The sequence below is a fragment of the Pagrus major genome, chromosome 9 (assembly GCF_040436345.1).
Source record: "Pagrus major chromosome 9, Pma_NU_1.0".
NCBI lineage: Eukaryota > Metazoa > Chordata > Actinopteri > Spariformes > Sparidae > Pagrus > Pagrus major.
In genome coordinates this window covers 24,429,148-24,444,002 of record NC_133223.1, presented here as the reverse complement: position 1 = coordinate 24,444,002, position 14,855 = coordinate 24,429,148, and the positions used below count along the sequence as shown (strand labels likewise).

Below are 14,855 nucleotides of genomic sequence, written 5' to 3'. Positions count from 1 at the left end.
GCATGGTGTTTTCTTGTTAAAGTCGCCTGATCATTAAATACAGATGTAAATCAATTAAATAACACCTAATGAGAGTTCTTGTAACAACTGCGTTGCCCTAATTGTCTCCCATGAGCCAAAAAACATGTCAGAGAGGTTTGCCAGGTCCTTATAATCTCCTCCACTCTGAGCTGCGCTCCGCTCCGTGTTTTGATTCTGATCTCATGACGTCACAAGCAGGAAGTGGATGCGGAAGTGTTCGGTAAACAGCTGACAGGTGCAGGTAGCTCTCTGACAGGACTCACAAATCACAGCTCTCCGATCTAAAGATGCTGAAGGCGGTTATTTTAATCGGCGGCCCCCAGAAAGGTGAGAATGCGTTTAACCTTTGTCGTGTTTTTAATGTCGGCTCCGGTCCGTTAAAGCGAAGCTAGGTTGCTAACGCTAACAAAACCTGCTGGGCTTGTTTATATCACTGACGTGGCATAATGTCAGCGACCGCTAGTAAACAAAGGACAAACAAGAACATTAACTTCATAGCCTGATAGTTTCAATGACTTAAACACTGAATGAAAACATGTCGCTAACACCACTGTCAGTGCAGATATCGTTAACAGTTCTCCCTGCCTTGGCTTAATCAATTACCTGTCAGACCAATTATTTCTCGGACCGAGTGAACGAACTCCACTTGAAAAATGAGTTGTTTTAGGATTACTGCACACTTACTGTAGGAGTTAGTTATTTAATACGTTTAATCGTGGCATTTGGACTCACTCTTCAGTTCGGCATTAATTCATTCCACCGTGCAGTTCAAAAACATTAAGAAGAGTAAATCCAAATGGAGATTTGACAGGGATTATCTGCTGCCTGGTGATTACTTACGTGCTTAGTTTACCACCAGACCCCTTAATGCTTTGCTGAACACTTGCCTGCTTATCCATAAAGGCAAAGGAAGGGAAGGCAGCTTACTTCTCCTACACCTTTTCTACACTACTCAAAATGAGTTAGGGATATTGGGATATGGATGCATCTATGCAGGTGCATGGATATGCAATACAAGTATTTTAGTTTTCTATTGTAGTTTACTTATTTTATCAAATGTATCTTATTTTGTTTCTATTTTTATTGTTATTCTATTCAGCACTTTTACACTTCTTTCTTTATGTTTAGTGTATTGTGTTTTGTATTTTCTTCTCATGTTATTATAAGTATTCTCTAGTCCAATAATTTCCTTCAGGATTAATAAATCTGAGTAAATCTTATTTTATCTTATCTTTATTTATATAGCACATTTCAAACACAGTGGCAATTAAAGGTGCTGTATAGGCAAAGTATTAAAGGTTTAGATTTAGAATACAAACTTGCGGGGACAGGACACACATCACATATAATGTTGTTAAGCGTTTTTTTCTCTATATAGTTTTGATGTGCACTGTAAACATGAGGAAAAAGTGATCTGCATTTGAATCTGTGTCGTAAGTAATCAGTCAATTGTTTTGCAGGCACGAGGTTCAGGCCGCTGTCATTTGAAGTCCCCAAACCCTTGTTTCCAGTTGCTGGTGTGGCCATGCTGCAGCATCACATTGAAGCATGTGCCAAGGTGAGGGTCACTGCAATACATAGCAAAAGCAAATAGCAAATATAGTGTACTATATAAGACGAAATACTCAAGTATATTGTTTGAAGATATCACCAGAAATATATTATAGATTCAACTTAGAGAATGTATTTTTCTGTAAAAAGTCTTTATATATAACAATTTAATTTCAGTTTGGTGTTAGAAGTTTTTCTGTACAAGCCGAACAGGTTGTTCCAGTTGCTGGTTGGCATCTATCATTTCTTTCCCTCTGCCTTGTGTTGCACAGAATAGCCTTTAATGAATTCAGCCCAATAATTAACATCTTTTGTGTTACAAGGTGCCGAATATGAAGGAGATTTTGCTCATCGGCTTTTATCAGCCCAACGAAGAACTGACCAGATTCATGTGTAATGCTCAGCAGGAGTTCAAAATTTCCATCAGGTAAAGAACAGAGTACAAACATCTAGTTACTTGCAGACTAAACAATGACGTGCACATTTCTTGTATGTACTGCAAATATGGATAGGTATATTTAAATAAATATATTTCTACAGTACAAGAACTTATTTATTTTCTTTATTAAACACATCAGTCAGTAAATCAGATGCACCAGGTGTACAAAATGTTCTGTAATGCTCTGAAGACATTTCTTAAGAAGTCAGTGTTCTTTGCAGTAGTGATGGTACCATTCCTGCTGGTGCACTACCACTGCTGAATAACTGTGGGTACGCTGTTCTTCTTGTTGATCTTGACTCTGCACCGCAGGTATCTGCAGGAGTATTCAGCCCTGGGCACGGGAGGGGGCATCTATCACTTCCGAGATCAGATTGTCTCCGGCAGTCCAGAGGCTTTCTTTGTTCTGAATGCTGATGTCTGCGCAGCGTTTCCTCTCACAGAGATGCTCAGCTTCCAGAAGGAACACGGAGAGCCAAACAGCTTTGTCATCCTTGGAACAACGGTGAGATTGAATTATTTAGAGTTGTTGCTGTCTAATAGAACTTGAAAAATGGAGCAAAGCATTTTTTGAAGTAAAACTCAAAAGCGTTTATCGTGTTTTATTGTGTTTAGCTTTTGGCATGTTGAACACAATGGAAGATCTTGATCTTGATCTTGGTTAGGCCTGTCCAGATAATTACTTTACGGACTTATTGTACGATATTATTTCTGTTACAATATATCTTTAGACAAAATAAGTGATCATGACAGGCCTATATAAAAATTTGATTTATCCTAAATTGCCTTCTTTATTTTATTAGGCAAACAGAACGCAGTCCCTGAATTACGGCTGCATTGTTGAAAACGAGGAAACAAATGAGGTATGTAACCCTTCCTGTCTTATATTCCTAAATAGTCCCTCATCGCTATTTCACCTTGAAGTCATGACCACTCCTCTTTTTCACTCAGGTCTTGCACTACGTGGAAAAGCCGAGCACGTTTGTGAGTGACATCATAAACTGCGGTATATACCTCTTTAACCCAGAAATCTTCCAGCACATCGGCACCGTCTTCCAGAAGAATCAACAGGACATGTTGTTGTGAGTTGAAGCTCTCTCTCCCTCCCGGGGGCTCTGTGTGTGGGAACGTATGTGAATACCATTTATTCCGTTTCTTTGGTTCTCTTCATTTGTCTTTTTTTTATCCCTTCCCTTATCCTCCCTGCCATCATTTCTGTTTCCACACACAATCGTCAGATATCCGTACGATGGGTAAGTTTGTCTTTGAGGGCTGCACGGTGTAGTTATAGAGCACTTCCTGTATGGTGTGAACTGTAGAAAGAAAACCAGTGTGAAGGCTGAGGGTGCTTTGTGAATGTTGTCTGTGTCCTTTTTTGCCAAAATATGCACCTCCTAATTTGCAAGCACCTTTATTTTATCTTATTTTATTGATTGTTGTGTTCTTACCAAATGTTGTCCTTGAAACAGGACCTATTAGCGATCTATTTGCCTGCCAGAAATGAAAGGAAAAGTTTCTTAAGGAAATACGCTGATTCACTTTCTGTCGGGGCGTTTGATGCCACTCTCGTTAGGGCTCGACGGTATGGCCTTAGAATAATATCCCAATATTTTGGAGCTATATTTGGGATACACAGTTTATATCTGTATATTATGAAAAACACAATTCATAAATGCTGGGAATTGGCGACAAAATCAAATATCACAAAATCTTTGACCAAATACCTCAATATTGTGACAATACTGTAGGGATGACTGTTGGTACTTTGACAAAATTTTAACACAATCTGATCTTTGATAAATAATCATCAGTAATGTAGATATAACGACCAAGTGAGTAAACGCAACTATTAGAACGAGTGGGTAAGTTCAGTTCACTTTACTGTAATGCAGCTTTTAAAACCAGGAAAAGCAACAATAACACCTTATCAAAATATAACGATTTAAAAAATCTAAGATGCTTTATAGCCTCATATCACGATAACGATATAATACCGATACATTTCCCAGCCCTAATTCAGGCAGATCTATTAGTTTAGCCTAGCTTAGCACAAAGACTGTAAACAGGGGGGAAATGGCTGCCTGCCTCGGTCCAAAGGAAACAAAATCCATCTAGCAGGAGTTCTCAACCATAAATAAAAACCAAAGTGTAAAAATGCCAATTTTACAGAGTATTATTTATTTGTCAGACTACTTCTTGGTTGTCTGATAACTGCTCAGAGCCAAGAAACAGTCCGGCACATAGCCTGTTGTCACTTTTACACTTGACCTCTTAAATAAATGCTGAATAGTGAATTTCACAGCTGCTGGTAGGTGAATCTTATCACCTTCGGCAGTGCTAGCTGCTGCTAGCTGTTTCCACCTGTTTCCAGTCATTGTGCTAAGTTAAGCTAACTGTCAGCTTGCTGTAGCTTGAGAGTGGTATCAATTGTCTCTCTTTGCCAAAAAGGAATTTCCCAAAATATCAAACTGTTTTGTTTTAAGTCCTAGAGCAAAGACAAAATTCACAAAAAAGAAAAATATATACAGACATTGTCTAGTCTTAGGTTTAATGTTTGTCCTATTATAGCTTGCTTTCCCGAGTGCATCACTGCATCCCGAGTTTCGTAATGATCTCTTCATCTTCTGAAGAGCAAGCAGAACTTCACTAACTTCCTATATTTTGATTTACTTTTATGTTGTCCCTGTTTCTTCTTTAGCTTCGTTAGCCAAGACTAATTAGATAGATCGCAGTCGGTGGAACGTTGTGTTACACAGTTTACAGAGACACTTATGTAACGGCCTAGGATCGTATGAGTTCTGGCTCCGTTTGTTAGTTGCTACACCCCCAGCTGTGCTTTTTCCTATGAACATTTGAAAAAGCTTCCTGTCTGCACTCTGGTCACTCACAGAAGCCTTCAGTAACACATGGGATCAATATTCGGATATTTTCCTTTTTCATTTCTGGAGACTGGACCCTTTTTTTCCACTTTGTTTGTTTTTAGATGTTCACTTTGGTGCATTAGAGCTAACATTCGGCACCCCAAGGACACTGGAAATATATCAAAAGGTCAAACCATGCTGTGCATAATTCACCTGCGAACATCAATAGCACTTAAATCAAGCAGGGCACCGAATCAGCAAAATTGTTGAACACATCACAGATACTTGATAGAAAAGAGAAGAGTTATACCGCAAAATCTCTCGGGGAGTACTTTGCCTCTAACCACATCCCCTCCTTTTTGGTAAAACTTCGATTATGGGTGCTATCCTTTAAAATATTCTTTTCATCAATATTTAACACTCCGTTTCATCTTGGGGCTCTCACAATACACCATGCCAGAGATCCTGATTAATATGGAACACATAGACTCTTCTACTTAAGTTTTGGATCACTACTAGGTAATCAGCGCTGGTTTCAACCCAGCACTGACACCATCAAAGTTAGTATCAGTGATGAATTTAAACTAACTGCTCTCATTTTGTTTTAGAAGCTGGATTTTAGGGCAATAAATTCATGTTTTTCTCCGACTTTGAGAAAGACTTTTTGAGGTAATGGTGCCACTGGGTTGTTTCTGCACATAACTGGTAATTTGTGGGGTAAAGAGGGGGCAACAAGAACTCATCCTCAATTCTTAAAGTGTTGTTTTTGTTTTCTGGTCCAATTCCTATAAGAAAATAATAATACAACACATTCTGCATATTTAAATTGTTCATTAGGTAGTCAGGGAGAGCGGTGAAGTTGGTCACGGAAGACTTTAAAATGAGTATGTTTGGGCTCGGCTCTAATACCAGCCCGCAGATCCTGTCAGTATTCATGGCTGTAGAGGGAGCAACCTTGTCTGCAGTGTCTCATCATCAGCTTAGTATTATAGTTGTAATATAGAACATCCACTTTAAGGCCACGACTTTTGGGAAATCAACCTCATATTTAAAGTCTTAACTCAATTTTTCAAAAAAATACGAGGGGGGAAAACATCGACAGTCATACCTTTCTCATTTTATGGCCTGTTTTTCTGTTTATATCCCAACTTTGCCTTGGTTTTCCTCTAACTGTGCGCACAAGATTGTATTTTAATAAATGACTCCCTGGTTTGTAAACTCGGTGCCATAAACTGATGATCTGTCTCTTGCAGAGAGGAGCCAACCAACGGCTGGCACCGAGCAGAGGCCATCAGGCTGGAGCAGGACATATTCACTGCCCTGGCAGGACAGGGAAAACTCTACGTATATAAAACCCTCAGCTTCTGGAGCCAGATTAAATCTGCAGGGTGAGTGCACATTTCATAAATGCTGTCACATTAGACAGGGCATAAATTTGTCTTCGCAACGTGGACAACCGTGTAGCCTGTAAAAATGTTAGAGAAGAGAGACATTGGACTGTTGTTATGCTTATAGACAGGAAATATCACTTTTTTACATTATGGGACCTATAAAAACACCATCTGGGATGCTACTTGTATTCTTTTTAAGCAAACATAAATTAACATTTGAACATTTAAGACGCTGTACTTTAACCACCAACACCATACAGTGCTGCCCTAATCCAAAAGAAAGAGTTTGATATATATATATCCTTGATATTCATACTTTTGTTGGTATTTTGTTGTTTTTCCAGGTCTGCAATTTATGCCAGTCGGCTGTACCTCAACCAGTACCACACAACTCATCCTGAAAGACTGGCCTCAAATAAAGAGGGCGGGCCAAAAATAAGTGGTGAGATTTATTTAACTTCTGTGGCTTTGTTTCCTTTCTCATATTGGAGACGAATATATTCACACTTCATCTTCATTTCTTTTCCGTAGGTAACGTCTACATTCACCCTACAGCCAACATTGACCCCACAGCTGTGGTAAGCATCTTTCCCAAACTGTCCTCTTGTGCTTTCCCATAAATATATATAAATGCACATGTGCCATTAACAGAACACCCTTTTGTAAAATATATAAAGCTAATAGGGGAAAAGTAACACGTGTATGTTTTTCCTTTCTCAATCCAGTTGGGTCCCAACGTCTCCATCGGCACTGGAGTGACTATTGGTGCTGGAGTCAGAGTTCGAGAGTCCATCATCCTCCATGGTGCAACTCTACAGGTGAGCCCCTGTGAAGCAGTTTCCGGGCTTTTTGCAACACTTCCACATAAATAAGTGAACTAACTCTTCAAGATCTCCACCATATGTATCAAGGCATTCCTAAAAAGAAATTCTCTCCTGTCTGTGTGACATGTTTTTTGCAGAGAAAAAAGTATAATTACAACACTGATGTCCTTAAAAATGGCACATATTCCTTCGCCCTTGTTAAAAAAATCTGAATATATGAATGTGCAGTTATTTAACTCTTGGACACAAAATGTCTGAAGTTGCTGCATCACACTTGTGTTCTGTAAGTACTGGACCAGGATTGGCTCCTCCAATCAGTGGCTCATTTGTGAAATCACGCTCGGAGGCCCATCTCTTAAAAATCAGATTTTAATGAGCACAGAGAAAAATGTACACTTTCAGCAACAAATTTGAAAACAGCCTTCTGGTCTCAAACTCTGCACAGACATCACTCTCCACAGTGAAGCTCGAACATTCAGGCTGTAGGGTTACAAAGAAATACACATTTTTGACTGGAGGGGGACACAAACTTTAAGGAAAGTCTAAGGTAGCCTTTTTTGCTTCAAATATCGACTTCACTCGCAGCAGTATAACCATCAAGTTCGGAATTAAACTGGATCTAACCCTCAGTGAGTTGAAGGGAAATTTATCTGCCCATTTACTGCTGGTGACATCTTAACATTTTATTATAAACATTATCCACTCTTCAACAGGCGTCTCTGGAATTTATCTTTAAGCTCCTCTGTCACAGCAGAAATAAAGTTGCCTGTGCCTCTCACAAAGATGTCATTTTTAACGATTTGGAGGCTGACATAATTTAATCCCACGTCTCCAGTGATGACTGGATGCCTCCAAAATGAATTGAGACTGCGGGTGACTTATTGATTTTCATTGCATATTGCCGACAAGGACAATTTGTTTGTTGAGCTATAATTCTAAAGAAGGTCCATGGCACATTTTTAGAGTGAAGTTATAAGTAATCTGGGGAGCAGTATCTCACAGTATACAGCAGATCTGAATACCCTTTGATTTTCAGTGACGGTACAGTTTTCTGATGGAATATTGTCATGTCATTTTTTCCTGTAGGATCACTGCTGTGTTCTGAACAGCGTTGTGGGATGGGACAGCACCATTGGCAAGTGGGCGAGAGTCGAGGGGACCCCAAGTGACCCAAACCCCAACGATCCCTATGCAAAGATCGACAGCGAGACCCTCTTCAGAGATGGAAAACTCACACCCTCAATTACAATTCTCGGTGAGTGTGCTCTGACCTTGTATTCTTCAGATGAATTGTTAAATATTCATTATATTCAGCATCAAAATACGTCTATTTCTCTTCAGCAGCATTTTTCATTTAGAACTTGTTCTCAGAAATGAAAAGTTAGTGGGTAAATGAGGGTAAGGCTTCAGATTTCCAAAATTGGTTGCTTGAAGAGAGAAATTATAGGTAATTTTATCAGTATTGGCCATGGGAAGCAGGTAAGTATCAGTTATCGGTAGCGGCTGAGAAAATCCACATCATGCAACCTTAATTTTTGGAGAGTTATTTGATATATTAATACACGCATTTGGTTTAACATTTATTCATAATAAGTCGCCAACATGTCTCAATAAGTCTATTAGAAGCCTTACTGAATTATACAGCTATCATTATAGAGCTGCAACAGTTAGTCAATTCATTGTTTAGTCAATTGAAAGAAAAACAATCGCTTAATCATTTCAGTCATTTTTTAAGCTAAAATGTCAAACATTTGCTTGTTTGAGCTTCTTAAATGTGAGGATTTGCTGATTTTCTTCATCATTTATGATTGTAAATGAAGAATGGTTGGGTTTTGGACTGCTGATTAATCAATTAATCATGAAAATAATTGGCGGATTTACTGTTAATGAATATATCCTTAGTTGAAGCTCTAGTTTTGAAGTTTTTGCACTGCACTTCTCAGAGATCACCTGTCAGAACAGTGCACCCAATTCTGACACAAAGAAAAGTAAATTTAATATGTGAAGTATGCTGAATTTACAAAAATGGCCAAATGAATAATAATTCATCATAGACAACTTTCAAAAAGTTTCTCCTAATTCAATACCTCACAAAATGGAGCGATTTTGTAAGGGAGTCTGGGGAAATTCTCTGCCTCTTAAGCTCCTGACTTATGTTGACTGTATTCTGTGTGGCTGCTTTGACCTATAGTATGTTGGATATAAGTTATCCTGGTCACTTACGTTAATACAAAACATGAACATTGCACACCACTTACAAGGATGTCATTATATGGACTGACTCCTCAGCACCCCAACTGTGACTGACTCCCAACATCCCTGCATCCAATACCATAAGATCTCTGTTATTTGATTTTCTGTGAGTTGTATTCAGTGATGCTCTTCTTAGCCCGTTCAGCCATGCAAGAAATTGCTGTTACTTGTACCAGATATGTAAAAGCCATCACATTCTACATGCCAGGAGTGTGAGAAATATGATGCTTTATGTCTTTTATACCGTAGTCCAGTGCACAGACTAAACACAGCTTCGCTTTTTCTCCTCAGGTTGTAACGTGACCATCCCCTCTGAAGTGATTATACTCAACTCGATTGTCCTCCCGCACAAAGACCTCAACCGTGGCTTCAAAAACCAAATTATTCTCTAGTTAATCTTCCTCACGCTTCTGTCCACTTACTGTCACCGCTGAAGGATGCAGCTGGACGCCTGCCGGCAATGCCTTTGAGTTACTGTATATAAGATGTCAAGAGTGAAGATATGGGACATTCATTAAATAGTTTTGAAAGATAGATTTTTATATATTTGTCCTCCAGCCTCTATGCATCATTGGGTGTCAGCAACATTAGAGAGAGGCTAATCACGCATGTTGATTCACCTTGAAAAGTGCTGTCATGCCAGGGGTTTATATTGGTTTTTTATTAACTTTACCGAACTGTAAAATTAGTGCAGACAGCAGTGTAATATATTTGGTTGAATGTAATAAGATTTTTTTTAAAAAGTTTATGGACGACCTGTTTCTCAAGGGCATGTTTGACAAACAAAGACTTGTTACTTCAGCGTGAGAAGAAAAATATAAGAAAATAAAACTCTCTTGCTACTGACTGGTTAATTTCTAGAGGTGATTATTTGTGTGAAGCTCTGATTAAAACTCTTTAGCGTCTTCCTTGTTGGTCTCAACAATTGACTACCACCAAAATAAATCAGCGGGCTTGAGATTTACATCGCAATCAAGTAATGTTGCCTTTTAAAATGTGAACTTAGCAGGGGGCCTGGAGACTAGGCAACAAGCACATACTTTAATAGTGCATTCGCAATCACTGGAGGAACTGTTCCAATTTATGGATACAGCACATTAACATTTACTTATTAGGCCCTTGAGCACTCATGATCACTTCAGCATTTTTGTTCCAATTATTGCAAAGAGTGTCTATTAAGGAGCGATGTAAATTGTGATAGTGGCGCTGCAGCATAATGCATTTTAATCAAGTCTCTTCACCTTCTACTTTACAATGAAAGGGAAAAAAAACTAGTTAATGTAAATCTTAATCCATGGTGAGGTTTCACATGTAGGCGCCTGTGGTTTTCATTGTTGATTCAGGTGTCTCGCTGCTCAAGAAAACTGCCTCATTACAGTGTTTTTACCCTCTTGATTGGACGTTCATCACTTGCTCCTCACATGAAAGGCAATCCTAAAATTCATTAGATCAAATAGGTTTTCCACTCCCATATCAGCAAAACTTGTATTTTGTGCTCACAGTGGGGGTAAATCTAAATTCTAATATTATTTACTGAACACACCGCATGCTGGAAGTGTGTCCTTCTGGTCTTCTGCCTCTCAGTGGGAAGCACAGTCGGTGTTTAGCTCTGTGCGTGTTTGCAGAAGAAGAGCAGGAAGTGGTGTAAAGTATAGAGGACAGAATAGAAGGACAGCAAAGGTGACACTTGACGAAAGCTGGATTCAGATCCCTCCCCTTTCTGTCTACACGAAGAGCATTTTAGCTTGGTGAGTCAGAAGACGTGTCAACTGCCAGAAAGTGTATTCATCTTTTTCAGTCAACATGGATTTTTCAAAGCAGAAATTCTACAGTAGCTCCTCTGTGCCTTTTAGTTTTTATGATAGCTTGTCTTGTCTTTGTGTCTTTTAGAAAGGTGACATTAAGGGTCTCACTGATACTATTAGTAAATATTACTATAATTTGTAACTTAAAAAATACATGGATATATTTATGAAACATTTGAAAGCGATGTGGGTGTGTGAGAGTGAATGAATAAGTCCAAACATGTTCTGGGTTTTCTTTCATAACTTTTTGTGAGCTCCAACACAGCACAGTCATCTAATGCCCCAACTCCCTGCTCCTGCTTTTCTTTCTTCTCTTCACTCTTTTCTGAACCCCCTGAGTTACCAGCTGTCAGTGCCAACTCGCTGAATACCTGATACCTGAATATCAATTTAACATTACTGTGAACACTAAATATGTGTAAACAAGATAAAAGTAATTCCATGAGAACATGTGTTTACACAATTTTGATGATATATCACATTTTATTGTCATTTTATTATTATTATTATTAAATTATTATTAATAATTATATATTATTATAAATAAATAAATACAGTGAAGGGATGCCTTGAAAACAACATACCAACCAACCAACATACAAACCAACCAACCGACATACCAACCAACCAACATACAAACCAACCAACCGACATACCAACCAACCAACATACCAACCAACCAACCGACATACCAACCAACCAACATACCAACCAACCGACATACCAACCAACCAACATACCAACCAACCAACCGACATACCAACCAACCAACATACCAACCAACCAACAAATATACCAACCAACTAACCAACATACCAACCAACCAATATACCAACCAACATACCAACCACCTAACCATCCAACCAACCAACCAACCAACCAACTAACCACCAAAACAACATACCAACCACCTAACCAACCAACCAACCAACCAACGAATATACCAACCAACCAACCTCAGTGGACCACATTATAGAACTCAATTTCTGCTTGACAACATGTCAAACTGAGACACAGCTTGGACAAAAATGCCTCTGAGACATTGCAGTTCAACAAAATTTGAAAACAAAACAATCAAAAGCAAATGCAAATTGAAGTTCCCCCTTTGATACATGTACAACAAAACAGACTCAATCATCCTCCTCTGATTTACAAACTGGGGTTACTTGCACTTGTACTCTCAGGGGTGAAATTGGAGAGAACTCAAGCTGTCCCATGTGGAAATAAAGTAGGGAAACAAATGATGAATCATTCTGGTCTGTTTGACACTGGAGTATCCTCATGACCACAAGATTACACACACACACACGCGCACACACACACACACACACACTTGTATAAAGTGCTTCAACAAAAGTGTTTGTTGACTGAATTACTTTGTAGATGTCGTATTCCCATGATATATTAGCTCCTCATTTCAAGCGTTTACACCAACAGCATCCATAATCGGACAAGCCTTTGTTGTACCAGGAGTTGTGTTTAACACTGAGCAGACAGTACAAAATAAAAGGTGTCTCTATTAGCCTTTGGAAAGTCTCCAGTGGCAGGATGCATTCCATTTCGAACAGGAATCTCTGGTGAGGACACATGTCAGAGTTATGAGTTGATCAGGGAAATTAGATGTGACAGTACAGGTAACGAGAAGGGCAAACGAGAGCACAAAACTAGCCAAGGTTTTCACATCAGTGCAAATTTAGTAAACAAAAGCTGCTGGCCGTGTCAGGGTTTAGACATACACATCTGCATGGGATAGATTAAAGCATGCACACATACCAGGTCACTGCAGGAACATTCATTCATCATTATCATCCATATAGGAAAAGTGATGGGAAGGAAAAATTACTTACATTTTGATTGATGCTTGATATATCACAGACATTTTGAAAAGGAACTAATTTGCACTGAAAGGATGACATTTATTAAATCATTCACCATCAACTGGGCATTCATACGCCTGTTTCAAAGCAAACATCTAAATATGATCTTTTAAAAAATCAATTTTTGCAGCTGATGCTTTCCAAGTGTTTGAAAGTTTCTCCATACTGTATGGATTTTTCTGTCAGAGGCCAGGCCAGGTCAGCGGAAGTCTTTGTCTCCTAGTCCAGATCCTTTTTGCAGCCACTGACCAGCTGTCTGCTGACATCCTCATGTCAGGCCTCACTTCCAGATGCTTTGTGGCCATCGTCGTGTGGGTCCGTCTTGTGCTCGTGTACAAGCATCCACATTTAAGATACTACTGTACTGCTTAGACAAGGTTATGCTTATCCTTAATCCTATTTACACAGGTCTCTCAGGCTTCAGCATTCAGCTGCTCTAGTCGCCCCACCTCAGCTCCATCATACTTGTATTTCAGGCTTCAAAACACTGTCCCTGTCATTGTTGTATTTGCTCTCGGACACTATCTTTATAGAGATATTATAGATTAGATAGATTATGTACAGAGGTTCCAGTTATAACCACTTCTTAATTTGATTCAGACATTAAATTGTCATGAGCAGACCTGCAGGTCGGGTCAACCTGGGCTGAGATTCTTAATTTCCTTGCAGAAAACGGTAAAACGTTCTGTTAAGGCTGAGTTGTTCGTCTCACTCTGGCTCGTGATGGGGCGTTGAATTAATTTGGCGGTCCTCGACAGTAAACAAATGCTGCTACTAAATTGTTTTCAAAAGCACTAAAAATCAACCGGAACATCAATGAAACACCACGAGTTGGTTTAACATCTGCAAATAAAGAGGAACTCCACTGATTTTACGCTTCAAAGTCTGTTTACAGCGGCTGCATTGATTTTTAAAAGCGCAAGATTTCTGGTGTTGTACACAACAAACAGACACTATCACAAGCGTACTTGTTTTTCCTGCCATGGTTTGCTTGAAGGCAGAATTGTCGGTTGATAATGATGCTTTTTTTTTTTCTTCTTTTTTACAGATTATAAAGTTGGGTTTGAAAAAGCAAACCAACTGAGAGGTTAAAAACATCAGAGGACAAACCAAATGTCTGCTCATATTAAAGAAATACAGCTTCAGTGGTCATTGTATCTCCCAGCTACTGTGTGTATGCAGGTATTTGTGTATACATGTGTGGTTCTGGCAGTGCAGGCCAGGCTGACTATGGGCGAAGGTCCAGTGATGTTTCCACCTGAGAGGACAGGTGGAGGGCTTGCGTGTCAGCACACTGAAAAGATGATGCCTACTAGAAGCCTTGAGGACTGACAAATGAACTGTCAAATAGAAGCTGACATCTCACACTGTTCAAACTCATACCGTAAAGAAAAATAGCATTTGGCTGTCATGCATCACCAGTGAATACTAATGTTTTGCTAAACTGAGCTTTAAAACATCAAAGCGTGCCAGCTCCCCGGTTCCCCGAAGAGGTGTAAGGCTGCCGTTTTTGTTCCTCGCTCAGCAGATGTGCTGTGTTCTAGAAATGAACAGTCAGACTTTTTGACTTCTGACTTTGATAAATGTGCTGTAATGCCCCCTGAAACAGAAACGCCAACAAGACATCAAACCTGTCTCAACCCCGAGGATTTTTTAAGTTGCACGGCGTCACAAACATGACAGCACATTCTGTCAACGCTGTGCAGAAATATGTTGTTTACCATCCTTAAAATACAACCTCCACAAATTGAATTATCTGACGTTAACAAACCTGGGTTTTTTTATGCAAACTTTTCTATATCTTTGAGCTGTCATATGATCTGTATTACTTTA

General features: G+C 39.2%; 1 protein-coding gene across 1 annotated transcript; it reads left to right on the top strand.

Annotated features, from left to right (window-relative positions):
• Positions 1-246: 246 nt before the first annotated feature.
• gmppaa (GDP-mannose pyrophosphorylase Aa) lies at positions 247-10,186 on the top strand. Its single transcript, XM_073474220.1, has 12 exons — positions 247-348; positions 1,482-1,579; positions 1,896-1,999; positions 2,324-2,516; positions 2,815-2,874; positions 2,963-3,093; positions 6,126-6,260; positions 6,608-6,705; positions 6,795-6,841; positions 6,989-7,081; positions 8,174-8,342; positions 9,632-10,186. Exons 1-12 carry the CDS (start codon positions 309-311, stop codon positions 9,730-9,732), a joined length of 1,269 nt encoding a protein of 422 aa, XP_073330321.1. The 5' UTR covers positions 247-308; the 3' UTR covers positions 9,733-10,186.
• Positions 10,187-14,855: the final 4,669 nt, after the last annotated feature.

Coding starts and splice junctions, on each gene's coding strand:
- gmppaa (XM_073474220.1), top strand. CDS start 309: ATGCTGAAGGCGGTTATTTTAATCGGCGGCCCCCAGAAAG. Junction 2,875..2,962: donor AAAACGAGGAAACAAATGAG/GTATGTAACCCT, acceptor TTTTTCACTCAG/GTCTTGCACTACGTGGAAAA. Junction 7,082..8,173: donor TCCATGGTGCAACTCTACAG/GTGAGCCCCTGT, acceptor TTTTTCCTGTAG/GATCACTGCTGTGTTCTGAA.